The sequence below is a fragment of the Rhinatrema bivittatum genome, chromosome 3 (genome assembly GCF_901001135.1).
Source record: "Rhinatrema bivittatum chromosome 3, aRhiBiv1.1, whole genome shotgun sequence".
Taxonomy (NCBI): Eukaryota; Metazoa; Chordata; class Amphibia; order Gymnophiona; family Rhinatrematidae; genus Rhinatrema; species Rhinatrema bivittatum.
The window spans coordinates 289,128,994-289,150,351 of record NC_042617.1 but is presented as its reverse complement, the minus strand read 5'-3'; the positions used below and the strand labels follow the sequence as shown (position 1 = coordinate 289,150,351).

Here is a 21,358-nt window from a genome sequence, read left to right as displayed (position 1 = left end):
AAAGGATAAATAAATCCAGGCTGTAATTAAATCCAGATTTTGCATTTGTCTTTTATGTATCTTAGACCATATTTATCAAGTGAGGATCTGCTTACAGTAGTATGCTTGAGGATCTCCTCAAGGATTGAATAGTGCAAGGTCTTGTATCTAGAATTGCAAGGAAAGATCCTGAGTAGACTTCAAATGATTCCAAATAATCAGCTTGATAAATTGCAGGGTTAATGGTGAAAGATCATGTTTCATCCATATGAAAAGCTTAATATTGGCTACCTATTGCTGGGTGTATCAAGTTATTCTTGATACATAAATGTCTTCATGACCTGGGTACAAAAAATGCAAAACTTACTCTTTTTGTAAATAATAATCTGAGATCTACCCATGAAGTATGTTTTCAGCCTCCATTGCCAAAAGAGATTAAGCTTCAAAACATTCTTAAGGTTTTTTCATATGCAGGTCCAGTTCCTTGAAACTCCCTACCAAAGACCATTTGAGAAATAAGATGATATATTCTTTTTTTTTTTTTTCAATTCTTTATTTATTGTTTACATACTTAAATTACAGTAAACAATTTACACTGCAATAAAAAATATTGTCAGCCTTGGAATAACATATATCAAGATACAGGTAATATCACATCAGTATATTATATTAGTTTCCCCATACTGACATTTTAAAAAAGGCAATACAAGTGGAATCTAAATCCTTTGAACGAAATTTAGGAAAAATAAATTCAGAGAAAAAATATACAATATTTCTTGACCTATTTTTCATTTCCTACTTGCCGTTCATTAGTCTCAAGAAGATCTTTCAAACCCTTTGGATCCCAAAATATATAGTTATTACCATCTAATGTAATGGAACATTTACACGGATATTTTAAAGTAAAAATCCCTCCCTTATCTGTTACTGCTTTCCTATATTGTAGGAAGTTCTTTCTTCGAATCTGAGTATCCTTAATGAGGTCAGGGAAAATCCAAACCTTTTGTTCATAGAAAGTAGTAGATCTATTTCTAAAAAAAAGATCTCAATATGTTATCTCTATCTGTGGAAAAAGCAAATTGTATTAATAGAGTTTCTCTTACTTTTATTTCAATTTCATCTTGCGATTTTTGTAGCAAATCTGATATATCTATGGAATTTGCTTCATATTCCTTAACATCATTACCCTGTCTTTCAAGTTCTAATTCCAGCCTTTTTTTCTTTCCACTTAAATAGTAAGCCTTAACTACCACTGGCATACACTTCTCGGGAATTTTCAAGACTTGGGATACATAGTTTCTAAATAATTCAATAGGATCCATTTTTTTAATAATTGGAAAACTATTAATTCTTAAATTTAAAGATCTTATGGTATTTTCCAAATTTTCTAATCTTCTATTTGTTTCTTCCTCTTTTACAATCTGATGACTTTGAATCCTTTCAATCTGGAGAACACGCTTATATATCTTATTTATATCTTCTTTTTGTTTTCCCAATTCGTTTGTATTCAAATGCAAAGAACTAGAAGTCTTTAATACCACATAGGTTAACTTACTTATTGAAGTGTCTAGCTTTTCCATATATGACCATAAACTATCCATAGTTACTTTACCGGTTTTAACCATACCTTATTTGCTTTAATTATTACGTCTATATTATCCATTTTACTTCTAACAGATTCCACATTGCCTGGAGTACTAGTTTCAATTGGCTCTAAAGTAGGATTTTCCAAAGATTCCAAACTTATTTGTTGTTTCAAATCATTAAAGTCCAGATTCACATTAGGGTTTCCATTACCAAATTCTTTTCTGGTATCCATTGGTTTTAATGATCCCTCTGAGATACCACTCGGGTTAATTGGGGAAATATCCCCTTCTCTTCTGGGCGGTGATGGAGGAGCCGGCTCCCCAGGGCTCAAAGATATATCAGTAGTCAGGGAGGAAGCACTTCGTTCCTGTGCATTTCCCCCAGCGACTAACACCTGTGGGGTTTTCTGTGGGTCAAGCCATTCTAATACTGTCTTTTGGCCTATATCTGAAATTGCCACCTCACTGGAAGGCCGTATCCTGGCCTTTCTTTTAGTGTGTGGCATTTCAAGGAAAAAGTTAATCTAAAATAACAAGAGCCAAGAGGAGTATAGATGGTTATTGTATGTTCTATACAAAAAGATTCCACTTTGAGAGGCCAGAAAGAGTCAAATATAAATTATCCTACCTGGAGGTGTTGTTTCTTAGTCCATTTTAATTTCAATTTGATGATTCGAAGAAACAAGAAAAACTAGGACAAAATCCCGGCAAAGCCCGGCTAAGCCCTGCTTAACCGCGCGCCCCTTGAGCACGCGCGGCTTAAGCAGCGCGCTGGCGTCGACTGCGCGCCGCAAGCAGTGATGGTTAAATGCAGTCACTTCACTTCCGGATCTGGTCTAGGCCATGCCCCTCCAGTGCAAAGGGAATCAGCTGTGATTGTATTTAGCAAGCCGTCGGGGCAAATGCTTACCCCCGGGTGCAAGACAGCTTATTTTTCAGGTAATAAGTATATGTCCTTCTCCAGCCTCCAAGATGATATATTCTTTAGGAAATCTGTGAAGACCTGGGTCTTTCAACTTCTCCTGGGTTAGAGGGTCTGTCGTGATGCTATGCTTTTGTGCTTTCTGCTCGTAGTGGTGGTTTTATTTTTATGGTGATGTGATCTTGATTAAGGATTATCTTAAATTATTTTTTTATATGCATTTCTTTAGTGTGCTGTGCTTTGAAGCATTGTGATTTTATTTATAATTTTTTGTTTTTAAATTATTTATGCTTATCTGTCTAGGAGTGATATTGATTGTGTTTTGTTTTGATGTTTTATGATTGTTGATGTTTTGTTTTTGTACTTCTCTGCTGTATGTGGAAAAGTAGCTTATAAACTGAAATAAAGACTTTTACTCACAGGTGTAACATCAGTTCCCAGTACAACACCTGTGAGCAAAACTGCCTATGGGAAAAGTACCTATAGAGATTTGCACATACCATAGGAATTAGTTAGGAGGAGATACCACTATTTAGCACCTCACTCAGAGGAATGTCTGAAATGGGTGGACCCTTTTTCCTATAAGTGGGAGCTAGTAGAAGATATGTGGCTGGCATTTTTAGTTGGTGTTTGAGGAGTAAGGAGCTCTTAGAGTTTTTCTTTTAAAGTGAGGCCTATCCCCTCACCGGATATATTTTCGGAGGCTATTCCTTTCTGTGCACTCTCTGGATCTGCCTCTGATTAAGAACGGAGACTTCAAATGTTTCACTGTTTTTGAGAAATCACATTGGAGTGGGAGCCTAGACATTTTGGTGAAGATCTGACAGAATCTTGTCTAGGAGAGAGACAGATCTGTAGTGACAGAGGGCCCCTCCAGAGGAGATTTTTGGACTATGAGAGAGGTTTTACCTATTTTAAGTTGGTGAGGAGGTGTTTGCCACCCCTCCTTGCCTGGGACTAGGGCTGGAGAAACACGGTTCTGAACTTTACTATCAGACGTTTCTGAGAGGTCCTATCCAACAGGGAGAAGGCGAAGGGAGATCGCCTGGGCTATAAGCATCAGCTTCCCCCCACAGAAAGAACGCACACCTTGGGAAGTTTACTGGAGGGGAAAGAGTATTGCCAGAAGCAGCCCCAGAAACATAAATTCTTTTGTGTGCCCTTTGGGACACTTAACGCCATGAAAAAGAGGGTGACAGTTACATTCTCTGTCTTATCCCCTACACGTTTTTACAAATAGCCCTTGTTACCTATGCAAGTAGCCATTTACACAGGGAAATGGTATTTGAAAATTGCCCTCATGCGTAGGTCTGGCCATATTCTTGGAAACGTGAAGGATGCGGAGGAGTGGTCTCGTGGGTTAGAGTGGTGGGCTAATACCTGGTGGAACCAGTGTTTGAATCCCATTTCTCCCACTGATGTACCTTGAGCAAGTTGCTGCGACTGCTGCTTCCCCAGCTACTAAGTGAAATTATAAAGCCCTCTCTGGGGAAAGGTCCTACCTGAATTGTAACTCACCTTGAGCATGAGTTTGAAGGCCAAGTGATAAAACCCAAGGATTTTTTTTAACTTTTGGAACATTCTTGGCTAGCGTTCCTCAAGGTTTATTTGACCTTTCTTTAGATCGTTGCTTGTAAAGAAGACTTAGATGAAATGATCCAACCTTTGGTAATTCACAAATGGTTAACTCAAGTATTTCCTATGTGGAAAGGGTGGTGGAGGCATGGAATGGCCTCCCAGAGGAGGTGGTGAGGACAAGGAAGAGTAAGGGAATTCAAAAGAGCATGGGATAAACCACAGAGGATTCCTAGTGGCTAAATGATGGAGATGAAGAAAAGGATAATCTGTGCTGACTTGGATAAGATACCCAGAGCAACAATTAAGAATATTTCATTAAAAAAAAAAAAAAAAAAGGTGGCTGGACTGCTGTTATAAAGCTTGATGCTGTCTTCTATTATAATACTGTAAATAATTATACCTCTGTCTGTTAAGTTACTATAGCTTTGTTTCTTCTTCTCCCAGTTGAACAGCCTTGTTTTTATTGTAACTGCATTGTCTCTCTTCACTTGTTCAAGGTTCAAAATTATCACTCCCCCTGTTATTTTGTAAACCAGCATGATGTGATTGTATCATGAATGCCGGTATAGAAAAACTCTAAATAAATAAATACATACATACATAAATACATACATAAATAAATAAATAAATATTACCCAGGGCTAGAGATGCCATAGAGGCAGTATTCAAACCCTTGATGCGTTTGTGGGGGGGGAAATCCCACTCTTCACGCAAAGCTGCTTCCTAAGGGTCAGACACAAAGCTCATTTTTTAAAATGTATTTGTTTAGCTCATGCCTTTTCATTGGTAGCTCAAGGTGAGTTATGTTCAGTATCTGAAGGTATTTCTCTGTCCACAGAGAGTTTATAATCTAAGGGGCCAATGCAATACACTGTATAACCCGCAGTCGGATGCACATTAAAGAGGCGTTAATCCCCTTATTGCATTAGGGGGTAGATTAGCGCCTATTTAACGCGCATTCGCAGAGTGGATGGGATAGCGCTCAACATATGCGAATGTATGTGAACGAGGCTATTACTCTTTCTCTCCAAATGTAAAAAAATAAATGTGCGTCTGACACACATTTATCGCTCAGCTATTAATGCCTGCCTGGAGTAGGCATAATAGCTGAGCGCATTGAAAAGAAATTCAGAAAAGCAGAAAAACTGCTTTTCTGAACTTTTTAAAAGTTAAAAAAAAAAACCCCTCAGCCGACTGCATTAAGAAGACCGAGGCCGATATGCTCGGCATCTGTTTTCATAACCGGCCAGCTGCATTATGAAAACAGATGCCAATAAACTTGGCGTTCATAACCGGCAGACCACCTGTACCATGCACATGTTAAAGGGGCTTTCTGCCTCTTTTTTTGCATTGGTACCTAAGAGCTCTGATTTTCTAAGCATCTTTTCCATAGACACAGAATGGGAGAAAACCTTTAGTGAAAAACCCCTGAGTTTGTTTCTTGGGTAATGAAGAGTAAGGTGACATGGCCAAGCTCATAAGGAGGATGATGGGGATTTGAACCCTGGCTTCTGTGGTTCTCAGCCCACTGCTCTAACCACTAGGCTATTCCTGAGAGTGGAGAAGCTCTGGCTCAGGGCTGTTGTGAAGACTTGACTATGTGAGTTGGAAGGCGATATAAAATAGGGGGAAAATCCCTGTATAGCTGCACAGGAAGCCTCATGGTGTCAGATTGCAGCCCTAGTTCCGAATGAGCTGGAAACCCACAGGAGCAGAAGAAAACATCCCCCAAAATGGAAAGGCTTGATGTCTATTTTCTACCCAACTTGACTGTGCATGAGTAAACCCAGTGGATGAATTATGTTCTGTCTTGTGGATCCTTAGTGCTAATAGATGTCTCCGGTCTTAAACTATTGTACACACTGTACAGAGCTTGTCCATTAATATCCATCTAAGTTATGAAGAAAGCCTGCCGTACACCCAGTAAAGTTGGAATTCAGCAGGGAGAAACCATGTAGCATCTATTTTTACAAAAGCTTGCTCCTCCCTCTCTTTCAGATTGTAATGTTCATCCTCCAGCTGGGCTTCCTTTCCACATACCTCTCTGAACCCATAGTGAAGGCCTTTACCAATGGGGCAGCCTTCCACGTTATGATATCCCAGATCCAGAGCATGCTCGGACTCCCCCTGCCTCGCTTTACCGGATATTTCACCATCTTTAAGGTTGGTTTTGCCTTTATCATCCACTGCATGGCATCCATCCATACTGCTTCCTATCTGTTTCTCATCGGGGAGCCATCACATATGGCTTTTCTCCATTCCACTATTGCACTTCTGGGATTAGGATGATGAAAGCTGATTCCATGCCCACCAGAGAAGGAGTAGACATTGCAATGTGGGACAGGTAATGTATAAAAGGAATACTTTACTAGAACAAACCTAAAAGTTAGATATGATGAGTAGAATTCCTCTAAAATGCAACAGAGAAATACACCTCAATGCCAATGTGCATATCACAAATACCACCTCAGGATTTAAGTGGCACAAGGCTTTAGCAAGCCTTCAGAGTGCCAGCTGGATGTTCTTTGATGTCACGTGCACACCTTGCATAGATATTCCTCCTGTCCCCCAGAGAGACTTCATGTTGAGGATGGGGGTGGATTTGAATACTGATTTCTACCCATTGTGTTTTGCGTCTAGACATTGGCCTCCGTCTTTCAAGCCTTACTGATGACAAACATTGCAGAGCTCATCATTTCCTTCCTCTGCTTGGCAGCACTGGTTCCAATCAAGGAAATCAACTCTCGCTTCCGGAACAAACTACGAATGCCCATCCCAGGGGAAATTGTAATAGTAGGTACACTGTTGCCAGTCTGCCATAATTCCCGGTTAAATAAGAGGCCTAAAGAAGGCTGTCAACTTGTAAAGCCATGGGACCCCCTCCTTAATATTAGTGAGGGGCTTGTGTGCTCTGACCTTGAGAGCTATGTCAGCGGAGCATAAGTTCCTGATAGGAGTACCCTTGCTGAATAAGTCTCAAGAAGAGTCAAAGAGTGGACCAAAGGTCCCCCAGTTGGATGCTATATGACAGGCTGGTAGCCTGTTCATAGAAAAATGATCTTACCCAAACTTTAAAATAGAAATAAACTGGAATGGTCTAGTGGATTTAAGCTTTGTAAAGGTATTATCTCTACTAAAGCTACTTTGCTGGTTTCCTTTTAATAAGCATAGGTTTAAATGTCTATTAATATGATGCCAGGAAAATGAAGTAGCATTATAATTGCCCTAGAATTCCTGTTTTTGGATTGCTCATTATGCAAGCTCCTCCTCTTTAACACTTCTTTCCTTGTGCACCATTGCAGGTTTTGGTAGCCACAGGGGTAACCTTTGCCTCGTCCCTGGATTCTCAATATGGTATTCAGATTGTTGGACACATACCAGCTGGGTAAGAAGTACTGGTCTGAGATGGGCTAGGCAGGTCTACACTCCATAGCATGGCAGCTACAGAAAGCATCCTTTTAGTAGATGGCTGTTGAACTAATTCACTTATTTGATGGGCAGAGAGGCTTGTGCGTAGAGACAGAGGAACCAAATGGGTCAAGTCTCATTATTCAACAGTCAATGTAAAGTAGGTCCTTAGAAATGTCATGCTGATGGGTTGAAAGCCTGTGAAACCCTCTTCCGAATTTACATTTGCGGAATTGTGATGCTCCTGTCTAGATTTCCTGAACCCAAGCTCCCGAGCCTGGAGGTCATCCCTGATGTGATTGGAGATACAGTAGCCATTACATTTGTTGCATATGCTGTGTCCGTGTCGCTGGCTATGATCTATGCAGAAAAGCACAGCTACACCATCGATCCTAATCAGGTTTGTAATTACAAATGAACTCTTCAGAAATATTGTGACTCCAGATTAAAGAGGAAACTCAGATTTATTTTCTAGGGCACACACTCTACTCTAGTATCCCACTGGTCCATGGTACATGTGTGTGTGATGTCATGTGTGATATCACATTCAGCATAGACCAATCAAATCCAGTGAGTATGAGGTAATTTTTCACTCTCTTGCTTACCATGGTGGTTCCCAGTGATGTTGGAGGAACACAGAAGTATAGCAATTGATGGTAACAGAGATCATACCCATCTAATCTGTCCATTCCTGATGCCCATCCGATCTCAGGCTTTCCTCTCACATCCTCCCATCTTCTGTGCTTATTTCCTGCTTTCTCGAATTCTGCTACTGTTTTAGCCAGTACCGCCCCTAATGGGAGGCTGTTCCATGTATCCACCACTTTCTGTGTCAAAAAATGTCCTTATGGAACTTCCGAGATTTCCCCTTTGAGTCTCATATCATGAACCCTTGTTCTAGAACTTCCTTTCCACTGCAAAATGCTAGTTCTTGTGTATTAGTAGTACCTTTGAGGCTTTCCAATGTCTTTCATACTTCCCCTCTCCTTATTCTTCTCTAGGACAATGGTTCTCAACCTTTTTTCTACTGGGACACACCTGACAGATAATGCTTAGAGGCGCGACACACTGAACACTTGACCCTCATGGGCAGGAGATTTCCCCATACCATTCGCCATATAAAAAAAGATAGTCTGGTGGTATCTCAGTAACAGAAACACAAACTCCCTTACTGTCAGACACATTGTAAATATATACAAAATCTGAAAAAAAACCCCCAAAAAACAACCCAGTCAGCACATGGGTAGCAAACCTGCCATACCATAGCAATACTAACTCCAAGAATTCAGACAGCAATATCCCTACCTTTGAAAAGGCAGCAGGGCACCACCAGTGCATGCCCTATTGAGAATGAGAAAACACAACGAATAAGACTGATACAAATGCCGACCTACTAGTAAAATACCTCACCTCAGCAACACATACAGATCCGACCTTCACCAAATACAGAATAAAAGACCATACATTACAAATGTGGAGACAAAAACTGGAATGGAAACCTCAAAAAGCCACTCTGCATGCAGTGCAAAACTGGAGAACTAGAAACAAATACATCTATCTCCTCCTACACTAAGCAAAGTACAAAGGTAGAAGAAATACACATTCCCCAAACTGACATTATGCCTCTTGCAACTCATCACTCCCCTCCATGCCTTTATCATCCTTCACTTTTCCCAATTACTCCCTTTCAATCATCCGCTCACACTCATATCCCTGCCCAGCTTTCCCGACCCTCTACATCCTCTTCCTTGTGCTTCTCTCTTCCCTGCTTGACTCTCCCTACCCTTCATACCAGTTTCCCTGACCCCCTGTTTCCCATCCCTTCCTGCTCAGTAGCCCCCACACTCCCTCTCCCTTCCACTTTTATCTGCTCAGCATCCCCACCCTCCGTTCCCCCACCCTCCACAGGGTGAAGAGCTCTTCAGCAGCATCACTCCCAGACTCAGCAGGGGGAGATAAGGTTTGTGTCCCATCAGGCCCAGAATAGTAGGAATTTGTAATGTCTCGCTGTGATCTGGGTGAAGGAGGAAACAGCCTCCCACTCGGCCAGAAAGAAGAGAAGGAAGTGAGAGGAGCCAAGAAAGGGGAAAAGTATTAAAGAATGTTGGTCAACGCTATTGTCCAGTAAAGTTAGCCAGCAGTAGTAGCCTTGCTTAACCATGCTGAATACGTACTGTACATTAAATACATTAAAAACGGTACAGAACGTATTCAGCACTGGTCAAGCAAGGCTACTACTGCTGGCTAACTTTACCAGACAGTAGCATTTGACCAACATTCTTTAATACTTTTCCCCTTTCTTTGTCATTTATGTAACTAATGTTGGGGATTGCTCCTGAGGCTGCAGTTTTGGTTTAGTAGTGATGTGAACACTAATATATGAGAAGTCAGCCAACTTCCACCCAGGCTAAGGAGACAGCAGCCTCCTGCTGGCCCTGCGGCTCACCTCCTGGGACCTCGCGACACACCAGTGTGTCCCGACACACCTGTTGAGAACCACTGCTCTAGGATGTATTTCATAGGACGTATTAAGCAGATTCTGCACCATTTTGGTAGCCCTTCTCTGGACTGCCTCTACTCTTTCTGTATCCTTCTGGCAATGCAGCCTCTGGATTGGACACAACACTCCAGATAAGGTCTTAACAATTATCCTTCCTTTTTTCTTATTTTCTACTGGTGTTACCTTAACCTATGCATCCTAACATTTATCTGACTTCACTATAGTCTTGCTGTACTGTTTGCTGCTTTGAGATCTCTTCTTTGGTGCACATCAGTATCGCACCCTCCATCATACACTACTCCCTTGGGTTTCTGTGCCCCAAATACACTTGTTTTGCAGTAAATTCTAGTAAACCCATGACCACTCCTCAAGCTTTTTTAGACCATGTCTCATTTTTTTTTCTGCTCCATCTAAAGTGTCTACCCTGCTGCAGTTCTTGTATCGTCTACAAAAATGCAAACCTTTCCTACTAACCCCTCCGCAATATCACGGGTAAAAATATTGAACTGAGCTGGACCTAGGATGGATCCCTTTACCTGACGTGAATTCCATTTACCATAGCTCTCGGTTGCCTAGCACTCACCCAGTTTCTAATCCAGTTTACCACTGACCCACCTTTAGGCTGTTCTTATTTACTTATGAGTCACCTCTTTAGGACAGTGCCAAAAGTCTTCTTGCAATTTTATTCCTGATCTCATTCTTTGGACACCCAGTCAAAGAAATGGATCAGACTTGTTTGATATGATCTGCCTCTGGTAAAGCAATGCTGCCTTAGCTCTTGTAAACTACTAGATCTGAAGATACTCCACTACTCTCTCCTTAAGTAGTGACTCCCTCAGGTTATCCACTGTTGAGGTCAGATTACCTGGCCCGCAGTCTCAAGCCTCGCTGTTACTTCTGCTGTTCACATCTTCCCTTCTCTAGTTCTCTGGAACCACTCTCATCACCAAAGAATGATTGAAAAGCAATGTCAATGTAGTTGCCAGAACTTCTCTAAGCTCCTTTAATATCCGAGGATATTACAATTGCCTAAGGAATTGAAAAATAAATGAACAATAGAATTTTTAATTCATACAGGGTGACTTTTTGTGTCCTTGTATTCTGCCGGAACATAGGTCAGCACAGATAGTGTACATGTTATGTTCAGCCATCAATCAACTGAGAAATCCAAAAACCACCAGAGCTGTCCATAAAAGGGAGGCGAGTGAATATGTAGAGTTTATTGCAATGTGTAATTGTTATGTTAATATGATGACAGCTGATTTCAATAAAATACCATTTACAAAAAAAAACAAAACGGGAGGCGAGGACCTCGCCAGGATCTTTCTATAATTGCAGTACTCCAGGTAGTATTGGCTAACTTCCTAACTGCAAGCTGTGCTCTCTTTTGGGATTTTCCAATAGGAGCTCCTGGCTCACGGGATTTCCAATATCATCTCCTCGCTGTTCAGCTGCTTTGCTAATTCTGCCACCCTCGCCACCACCAACATTTTGGAGAGCGCAGGTGGACACACCCAGGTACGTCTTTGGGACCAGGTTCAGGCTCCCAATCTTTCTGAGCTGCACTGTGATCAGGTGAGCAACACTTTTTTGCACAATCAGGCCAATACAGTAAACTCCGCGGGAGAGCCGGCGCTCTGAGGCGAGCGCCCGCTCTCCCAACGCGCGCCCAGGCACCTCTCCTGGGCACGCGATTCAGTATTTAAATTAGGGCCAGCGCTAATAAGGAGGTGCTAGGGACACTAGCGCGTCCCTAGCGCCTCCTTATTGGCGGAAGTGGCGGCTGTCAGCGAGTCTGACAGCCGACGCTTAATTTTACTGGCGTCGATTGTCAAACCCGCTGACAGCCACGGGTTCGGAAAACGGACGCCGGCAAAGTTGAGCGTCCGTTTTCCAACCCGCGGGCCGCTGACAGATTTTTTTTTTTTTTAAAGAATTTTTTATTTTTGGGGCCTCCGACTTAATATCGCTATGATATTAAGTCGGAGGGTGTACAGAAAAGCAGTTTTTTTTCTGCTTTTCTGTACACTTCCCCGGTGCCTTCTGAAATTAACTTCTGTCTTTGGCAGAAGTTAATTTCTGAGTAAAATGTGCGGCTTGGCCACATATTTTGCTTTCTGTATTGCGGGTGACTACCTAATAGGTTCATCAACATGCATTTGCATGTGATGAGCGCTATTAGTTTTGGGGGGGGTTGGCAGCACGTTTTCCATGCACTATTACTACCCCTTACTGTATAAGGGGTAATAATAGTGCGTCAAAAACTCGCAGCCAAATGGAGGTTAACAGTGCACTCGGCTGAGCGCACCATTCTGTATTGGCCTATATGAGAGCATGAAGTGGCCAAAAACCACCACTTGTCACCTTCATCTTGTTGCCTCAGTGAATAAATTGGTGGTTCTTGGAAGATAAGGCTGCAGTACAAGTAATCAATTCAATGTACTAAAGAGAAGCAATGGGACACCCACAAATTTGATTGCAGTAATTAATCCAAAGTGAAAGACTTCATTTTGATTGCGAGCCTTGAAAGAGACCCTTCTTTTGAGTTAGTGTCAGCCTTTACTGGGATTACCTGCTGTATTGCTGTCTGGTCATCCTTTCTCTTCTATGGACATGGGATCATGTTTTGCTGTTTCTGTTTATTTCTATCTTTTCCTTCTCTTACTCCAGTCAGTTTGGGTACCGGAAATGCTAGTTAGCACTAGACAGTAAGGGGGGCAGATATTCAAAAGCTGAGCTCCTAAATTTAGGCTTCTAAATTAGGTCCCTAAGTTTTCAGCTGAAAATTCATATGAATTTAGGGGGCTTAAAAGTTAGGCCCCTAAATTTATGCCTGCTATTTATTTGCCTAGATTTAGGTTTCTAAATTAGGTGCCTAGTTCTGAAAATCAGTGCTGAGCTTCTAACTTTGTTTCCCTACCCTAACTTTGTTCCTGTAGCCACCCACTTGTTAGAGTCCTAATTTAGGAGCCTAATGAAACTAGGAATGTAAATTTAGGAACTCAGCCCTAGTAAATTTTCAAAAGGTGCCAATTTAGGAGCCTAACTCCAAATGTTAGGATCCTAAACCCTTTGAAAATTGGCCCCCTAAGAAGACTAACCCTGATGGAAATGTTTTCAGTTATACTATGTAACAAAAAAGTTTCAGTGGAAATGCACCAGTGTTACTGGAAATTGGGTTGCTATCTGAAATATCCTCTATCATATCTATATATCTATATCCCCCACTGAAGGAAGCTGTACTGTGTTCTGGGATTGTGTTGGATAACTAGCAGCCTGTTTACTTTCTCTTTAGCTCTCTGGGTTCTTCACCAGCTGTGTAGTCCTTGTGGTGTTGATTTGGGTTGGACCCCTCTTCTACTACCTACCCAAGGTAAGAAAGAAATGGAGATTTAATTCTCGGAGATCTGCTCTGAATTTGGAAAGATGGTTCTAATTGTATTATTTTTTTTTTTTAATTTTTTTTTTTTTTTTAATATTTTTTTTTTGTTTCACTCTGCTCTGCAAACAATTCATTTAACCCAAGGAATCTGGATGGGTTTTTAAAACCAGGATCCTTTTTCTCTCCTCATGTATCTCAAACTGCCTCTCAAAACAAGATTTTGAAAGCTGGGCAACTTATACCCTCATGTGCTTGGATGCTGTCTGTGTCAGAAAGTCATAGAAATATTGGGCCAGAAGGAACCACAAGGGATGACTAGAAAGATTGGACTAGAAGGGACCTGAGGTAATCTAGCCAATCGCCTGCCTTCAGGCAGAATCCCCTGTACCTCCCCCATTCCAGACGTGTGTATCCAACCTGCTTTTGAAAACCTCCGTTTGGCTGGCCTGGTGGCTCACTGGTAGGTGCTATGCAGAGAGTAGACCCTGGGTCAGCCAGGCCTGGGGATGCTGTGTAGGCACTGGTCCACACACCTTGTGGGGAGGGAGTCTGTTATCGTGCAATGGTGACAGCTAGTGGCCACATGTAGGGCTCATTATTAGTGTTTCCCAACCAGAGTGCCATGCCACACTGGTGTGCCTTCAGACTTCTTCAGGTGTGCCACAGAAAAGACAACACTGCCTGATGCTGTTATGTTTAAGTAAGAATGTGAACCCTGGGCTGAGATGAGAGATGTCTCCACCCTGTGAGCCTTACCGTCGGCAGGCACGGTCTCAGTGGCGTGGGACACTAGAAGTGGAGATTTTATTATGAAGGAAGGAAAAAGTAATGTTCACAGAATTGGAGATAGAGAAGTATAGTCCTGGGCAATGGGAATTACCCACAGTGAGACCACACTGAGAAGATCCGGTAGTGGCCTGCGGAGCGAGGTACGCCGGGGATCCCCTCTGACGAGTGTAGGCACTGCGGGAATACGGATCCAGTAGTGGCCCATGGAGTGGGGTATGCCGAGGATGTCTGTACAGTAGATGTTGAAGAACTGGTAGTGATGCCAGAACCCGGAAGTGGCTCCTATAGATGGTGTATCGGTATTCTGTAGAGCAGGAAAGCTGAATGGCTTCTACTGAAGAAAGACGGTAGTGGCCCGAGGGTTGGGATACACCGCATGGAATCCACAATGCAGTCTGTATAATAGAAGTCAGTAGAGGTACTCACAGTAGATGGTTCCTGGAGAGAAGTAGAGACCTGAGAAGCAGGTCTAGTAGCAGACAGGTAGGATGGCCCTCCGAGGAGCGGATAGCTGAACGCAGGGAGCCCCTGAGGAGCAGGTACTCAGAGCGTCTGGATGCCAAAGCCAAGTCAGGAACAGGAAGTCCTTGAATGTGGCGAATTCAGCAAGACGGAACTCCTTGCTAACTCGAGAAAGGCATGGGCTGGTCAGATTAAATACACTAGCGGGTTGACTTCATCGTGCGGGGACGCCCCCGAGGTTCCCGCCATGACGTGTTCAAATGAGGCCCTTGTGCACGCATATGCACATGCATCTAGGTAACTCCAGGTCCAAGATGGTGGTCAGAAGTGCTCACGCTGTCCCGGGAATGCCGGAGAGGTCGGCGGGGACTGGCAGAAGCCGCCATTCTTCCCAGACTTGATGGAGCGGGGAAAAAAGAGGTGAGCATGAGGTCGCAGCTATCTGCCAGATGCGTAACAGATGCTTTGCTCTCAACACCTCACAGCAACAAGAGTCATAAGAACATAAGACTTGCTATACTGGGTCAGACCAAAGGTCCATCAAGCCCAATATCCTGTTTCCAACAGTGGCCAATCCAGGTCACAAGTACTTGGCAGGATCCTAAGGGGTAGATAGATTCAAAGCTGCTTATCCCAAGAATAAGCAGTGGATTTCTGCAACTCCACTTTAATAATGGTTAATGGACTTTTCCTCCAGGATTTTGTCCAAATCTTTTTTAATTGCAGCTACACTATTAGCTTTCACCACATCCTCTGGCAACGAATTCCAGAGCTTAATTATGCATTAAGCAAAAAAACCATTTTCTCTTATTAGTTTTAAATGTATTACCCAGTAACTTCATTGTGTGTCCCCTGGTTTTTGTACTTTTCGAAAGATTAAACAGATTAATACTTACTCGTTCCGTTCCACTCATTATTTTTATATTTTTAATCCTCACTATTACCTATAACCTCCTCGATAAGAAATCATTGATCTGGCTATGTTCAATCTACGTATGTATCAACAGACTCATCTCCGCTCCCTGAACAAAAACTTCTCGAAGTACCATGCGTCAAACTACCGTATTTTTCGCTCCATAAGACGCACTTTTTTCCCCCAAAAGTGGGGGGAAAATGTATGTGCGTCTTATGGAGCGAATATAAAAAAAAACAAACAAAAATCTAACAAACCCCCCCCCCCCTGACTCCCCCAAGACCTGCCGACTTAATTTACCGCAACCCCCCACCCTCCTGACCCCACTATGTCACTGGGACCGACCGGTCCCAGTGACATAGTGAGGGCAAAGGGCCGTCGGCGCCATTTTGATTACTGGCAGCCGACGGCCCACGCCCTGGAGATCGTTCCCGGACCGCTCCTGGACCCCCGCTGGACCACCAGGGACGTTTGGCAGGTCTTGGGGGAGTCAGGAGGGTGGGGGTTGTTAATTTAAAGGGTTGGGATGGGGTTTTTTTTGGGGGGGGGGAGGGGTTCCCAGAGAAAGAAAAGTTTTCTGATCTGGGGAGTAGACCGAAATGGCCCTCCCCAGACCCGAAAACAAAATGGGGAGGAAAAAAAAAGCTATGCACTCCCCTAATTTGCTCCATAAGATGCCCAGACGCAGAGCCGGTTTAGCACAATTTTTTTTTTTTTTTTAATTTTACCCCTCTGAATCCTAGGTGCGTCTTATGGTCAGGTGCGTCTTATGGAGCGAAAAATACGGTAGCTAGATCACACCTTACAAGGAAGCGTGCATGCTCAGTGGCAGGCCCAACACTCTGGAATTCCCTCCGTGATTCTTTAAGGCTCCTGACACATCCAAAGGAATTAAATAGGTCTTCAGTTTTTTCTTTGTGGCCTGGCTTTTAAGCAACTAGCGTCTGTCTGATCTCCTCTCTCTCCACTCTGATGCAAGCTACAACTATTTTTGCTTTCTTATGTCAAATGATTTATTTTATGCCGTTTATGTTGTATTGATAACCTTTTGAGTTCTATATTTTATTATGTATGTTTTTATTGGAAACAGCTTCGATCTTCCTCCATTGAAGAAGTGGTATAGAAAAAATTTTAAATAAATAAATAGACCTCTATCAAATCTCCCCTTAGCTGACTCTTCTCCAAGCTGAAGAGACCTAACCTCTTTTTAGCCTTTCTTCATAGAGGAATTGTTCCATCCCCTTTATCATTTTGGTCACCCTTCTCTGTACCTTTTCTAATTCTGCTATATCTTTTTTGAGACGTGGTGACCAAACTGCACACAATACTCAAGATGAGATTACACCATAGAGCAATACAAAGACATGATAGTCTGTTTTATTCTCCATTCCTTTCCTAATCCCTAGCGTTCTATTTGCTTTCTTGGCTGCTACTGCACACTAAGCAGAAGATTTCAACATATTTTTAATGATGATACTAGATCCTTTTCCTGAGTGGTGACTCCTAATGTGGAACTTTGCATTGTGTAGCTATAATTTGGGTTACTCTTCCCTATGTGCATCACTTTGCACTTGTCCACATTAAATGTAATTTTCCATTTGCATGTACATTCTCCCAGTTATGCAATATCCTCTTGCAATTTTTCATGATCCTCTTGCGATTTAACAACTTTGAATAATTTTTTGTCAGCAGCAAATTTGATCACCTAACTTGTTTCCATTTCCAGGTCATTTATAAATATATTAATAAGCATCGGTCCCAGAACAGATCCCTGGGGCACTCCACTCTTCACCTTCTTCCATTGGGAAAATTTACCATTTAACCCACCTCTCTGTTTTTGTATCTCTTAACCGGTCCCCAGCGGTGGCTCTTAAAACATGTAAGAGCTCCTTTATGAGAATGTGCAATCATGCATGCCTCTTCCAGCTGCAGCATGAGCTCTGGCATGTGGTACTCAATGGGCAGCATGCAGGGCACGAAAAGCTGAGCCCCGCTTTGTATGGCATACACAGTATATACAGCACCTCAGCTTTCCCCCTCCTGAGTTTCCAGCCTCTGTCTTATTCCCAGGCTGAGCGAGACAGGGAGAGCATGAACTGAGCTCCGGATGTGTCTCATTCTGAGTGCTGGGAGCAACAGCAGTGGAGGAGCTCTGGCTGCCACATGCAACTTCTGCCTCCTCCTGCATTTGCATGAGTTCATATGTGTCTCCTCCCCATCTCTCTCTTTGTTTAAAATATGGAAGAGACTGGGTCTTGCATTGCTTCCTATCTCTCCATGTCCGCATTGCCCGCTCCATGGGGGCCTGTGTGCCACAGTATCATTTTTGTTAGTGTATGCGTGCCTTGAAATGGTCGAGAAGACTGCATTATTGCAGGGTTCCAGGAGGACATTGATGCGTGCCTTCTGGCCAAGGACTGTCCCCACAATAATTGGGCTGAGTACAGAGAGGATATATAAAGCAGGGGGGGGGGGGGGGCAGGGGAATCCCTGATTAGTTGCGAATGGAGGCTATGGCACAAAATCTCAGCCTGGTTCCAACGGAGCTGGAAGCCCAAAGAGTGTGTGGAAATTCCAGTGATGAGGATTCCTCGACCTCTCCAAGGTGACTTGTTCCAATGCATAAAGCTTTTTATAGACCTATTTCTATGTCCTACAGAGGCCAAACAACATAAGTGGGTTCCAGAATCCATATGAAGGACTCTGTAGAACCAGAGGCACGCACTCAAAATGCTTCTTAGCTGGCTGAAACCAAATTTTAATAAACAAATATAACAATAAAATAACCCCCTCTTGGCATCACTCAGGTACGATAACCTTTTCCCTCTATCCTGCATAAAGTAGTCTGTGTTTAATCCACTTGAATACATTGAAATAAAGTTTCAGTGAGTTTGCTCATTTATTTCCGTCCCTCTAACCTTTCTGAAACTTTTTTTTTTCTGGCAAAAGGCTTCAAAATTAGGAAGAGTTTGAGGAGCAGCACTTCATCCGCCAGAGTACTAGAGGTTTAGGTGGGCAAGGGGTGGTCTCTGGTCCTTGGTGCTTATTGGTTGTCCAGTTGGTGATGGGGGATTAAGTTGGTGATGGTTCTTTCTTCTCCAGCTGCTTAATATCCACCCCCCCATCCTTGAAATATGCAGTTACATTGGGGATCGTGGCTAATCGAACCCTCTTTCTCCTTTCAGATCAGACTCTCCAGGTGGTACCTGGAGGGAGGAGAGGAAAAATATAAATAGCCAAATGCCATTCTCCTCACTTTTACCAGGGTTCTTCTAGATGGAATTCTGGCTGCGGATTTCTGCACTTTTAAACAGGAGAACAAATCCCGTCTGTCTCTGGTGATTTACTACTTCTGAGCATATGCAATTAGAGCCCTCGATAACAATAAACATTTCAGCATGGGAAAGGAATTGCAACAGATGAGATCTTACTGAAGGATTATAAGGAAATAATCTTCACATCGATGTAATGGTTAACGTAACCATTTTCACAAAATATAATGTAGAACATTACTAGCTTTGCATTACAGTCATTTAATGTTGGGCGCAGTTCCTTGATCCTGTAGGTGAATGCCAGTCCAATGTGTTTGAACAGATTGTGAGCCTTCTGGGGATAGGGAAATAATTATAGTACCTGAATGCAATTTGGGTTGTAATGCTAAGAAGCGAAATATAAATCAGATAAATAAAAATAAACAGGTTTCTGCAAATGCAGTCATATTGTCTCCAGATGGATTGCTTCCTGCAGGGCTGAAACTTCAAACAGCAGTTGCTCAGACTTGCAGCTTGCTTGCTTCTCAGCGAGCTCAAGGGTGCCTTTTTCAAACAAATATTAGGATCCCTCTTACAAGCCTTTAGATAGAAGTTGATTAGTTCTGGGAATGGCTTCCACTGGAGTTTTCTGCTTGCCTGCTATGCAAATAGCTCGTAGGTAAGCAAGAGACCCCCAGTGATGACTGCAAGATGTGTGGAAACCCTGAAGGGATCTCGCTTTTATTGGTGTGTCAGAGTGGTACTTCAGTTAAGTTTACACTAAAGTCTTGATCTTCCTTCACAGGCTGTGTTGGCGTGCATTAATGTAGTGAGCCTGAGACAGATGTTTCTGCAGTTCCAGGATCTACCTGAGCTCTGGAGGGTCAGCAAAATTGACTTTGTAAGTGGGAGGATGTGCATCGGTTTGCTATGTGCATTATACAGGAGCCCCTAACGGTTGAAGCAGATCTAGATATTGTTGCGATCATGGAAACATGGTTCAAAGAGTCCCATGGCTGGGAGATGGCCATATAGGCCCATAATCTGTTCAGGAAAGATAGAGAGAAGACAGAAGGAGAGGGGTAGCACCTTATGTTAAAAAAAAAAAAAAAAAAAGTAAAGAAACTAAAAAAAATGGGATATGGAAAAAGGAAGAGACACTGAGTCATTTTGGAAAGGAGAGGGGTGGAATTTCCATAGACAGTGGAGGGATCTACTGACGAGCTAGACAGAAATCCAGTCAGTGATATACATAAAACTGCAATGAAAGAGGAGGTTTTACTGGTTGGAGGTTTTAATCTGCTGGACGTGGATTGGAGCATCCCATCTGCAGAATCACTTAGAAGTAGAGAGATCCTGGCTCTCCTGAGGGAAATGGTAATGTATATCACAACAGAGGGACTAATACTTAAAAATGGAAAAATTGTTTCTAATGTCCATCTTCTAGACGATCACCTTAGCACTAATGGTTACCAGACAATGCAATTTAATATAAGAGCAAAGCAGAGAGGAGTCACACAAAGGTCATTGCCCTGGACGTCAAGAGTACTGATTTTTTTTTTTTAATCTGAGGTGGGGAGGGTATCTCTTTAAGAAAGTGCTGTGAGGATAGGAAAATCTTTGCACAGTAGAGAGACAGTGGGCTTACCTAAAAGAAATTATAGTAAGGGTGACAAATCTTAATGTTAGGAAAGTGAAGCGGAAAAAGAGAGCAGTTTGGTTTTCAAAGGAGGTGGATGGTAAAAGGTTAAGCCTTCAGATCTCAAAGACTATCCGGAAAAGCTGCAAGAATCGGGGAAGGGAGTGAAGATGGCAAAGGTCAGAGTGAGAGAAAAAGCACTTGCTTGGCCAATAATGCTGCACTTCCAAAGTGCTCTTCGTTAAAGGTTGGTCAGTGTAATCTTTGATGCACACGCCTTTGTGTTCATGCATTCCCCTTGTCACTTTCCCCCATCTGTCTGCAGGCAGTGTGGGTGGTCACCTGGCTTGCTGTGATCATCCTGAATGTGGACATGGGGCTGGCTGTCGGCGTTGTCTTCTCCATGATGACTGTAATCTGCCGAACCCAGAGGTACGGTGCTAGGGAATCTACAATGAACACTGCAGCACTCGGTGTGCAGGAAGCTGACCTGCTGAGGCCGCCCTTGAATGTATTGCATTATTTCCTTGCAGGGAAAAAGGCTGATCTTTATTTGAATTCAGGCACCATACTGGGCCGAATAATATAGACTCTGGCCTTCCTAGCTCTTTCTCTTATTTGGTCTCCTTCCTCTCCTCTGGCAGAGCCACACAAGTGTCTTGGCATGATATGTACTACCAGGTGCTCTACTGATAAACCCCAAACCACTGCTTTTATTTGGTCAAATGTGGTGTCACCATTTGGGCCAGCCCAATGCCCTAGCAACCTGGATTTGATTTCCATACCTGGGTCCTGAATTTCAGGCTGGCAGCTTCGACAGCACCCGGGATGGATTGCTCGAGAGCCAGGGCTGGTGCTAGCTTTTTTTTTGCTGCCCTGTGCGAACAATTACGGTGCTGCCCCCACATCATTCAGTCTTTGTCCCATGCCCCCTCCAGCAATCTATATT

The 21,358-nt window shown here is 42.8% G+C and overlaps 1 protein-coding gene across 1 annotated transcript in view; it reads left to right on the top strand.

Annotated features, from left to right (window-relative positions):
• SLC26A10 (solute carrier family 26 member 10) overlaps positions 1-21,358 on the top strand; it is a 97,751-nt gene that overhangs the window by 12,490 nt on the left and 63,903 nt on the right. The window contains exons 4-11 of the mRNA XM_029594921.1: positions 6,064-6,228; positions 6,706-6,858; positions 7,368-7,450; positions 7,726-7,873; positions 11,378-11,491; positions 13,269-13,346; positions 19,576-19,671; positions 20,735-20,841. Of these exons, the coding sequence (XP_029450781.1) occupies positions 6,064-6,228; positions 6,706-6,858; positions 7,368-7,450; positions 7,726-7,873; positions 11,378-11,491; positions 13,269-13,346; positions 19,576-19,671; positions 20,735-20,841 (944 nt within the window). The remainder of the gene's footprint in view (positions 1-6,063; positions 6,229-6,705; positions 6,859-7,367; positions 7,451-7,725; positions 7,874-11,377; positions 11,492-13,268; positions 13,347-19,575; positions 19,672-20,734; positions 20,842-21,358) is intronic.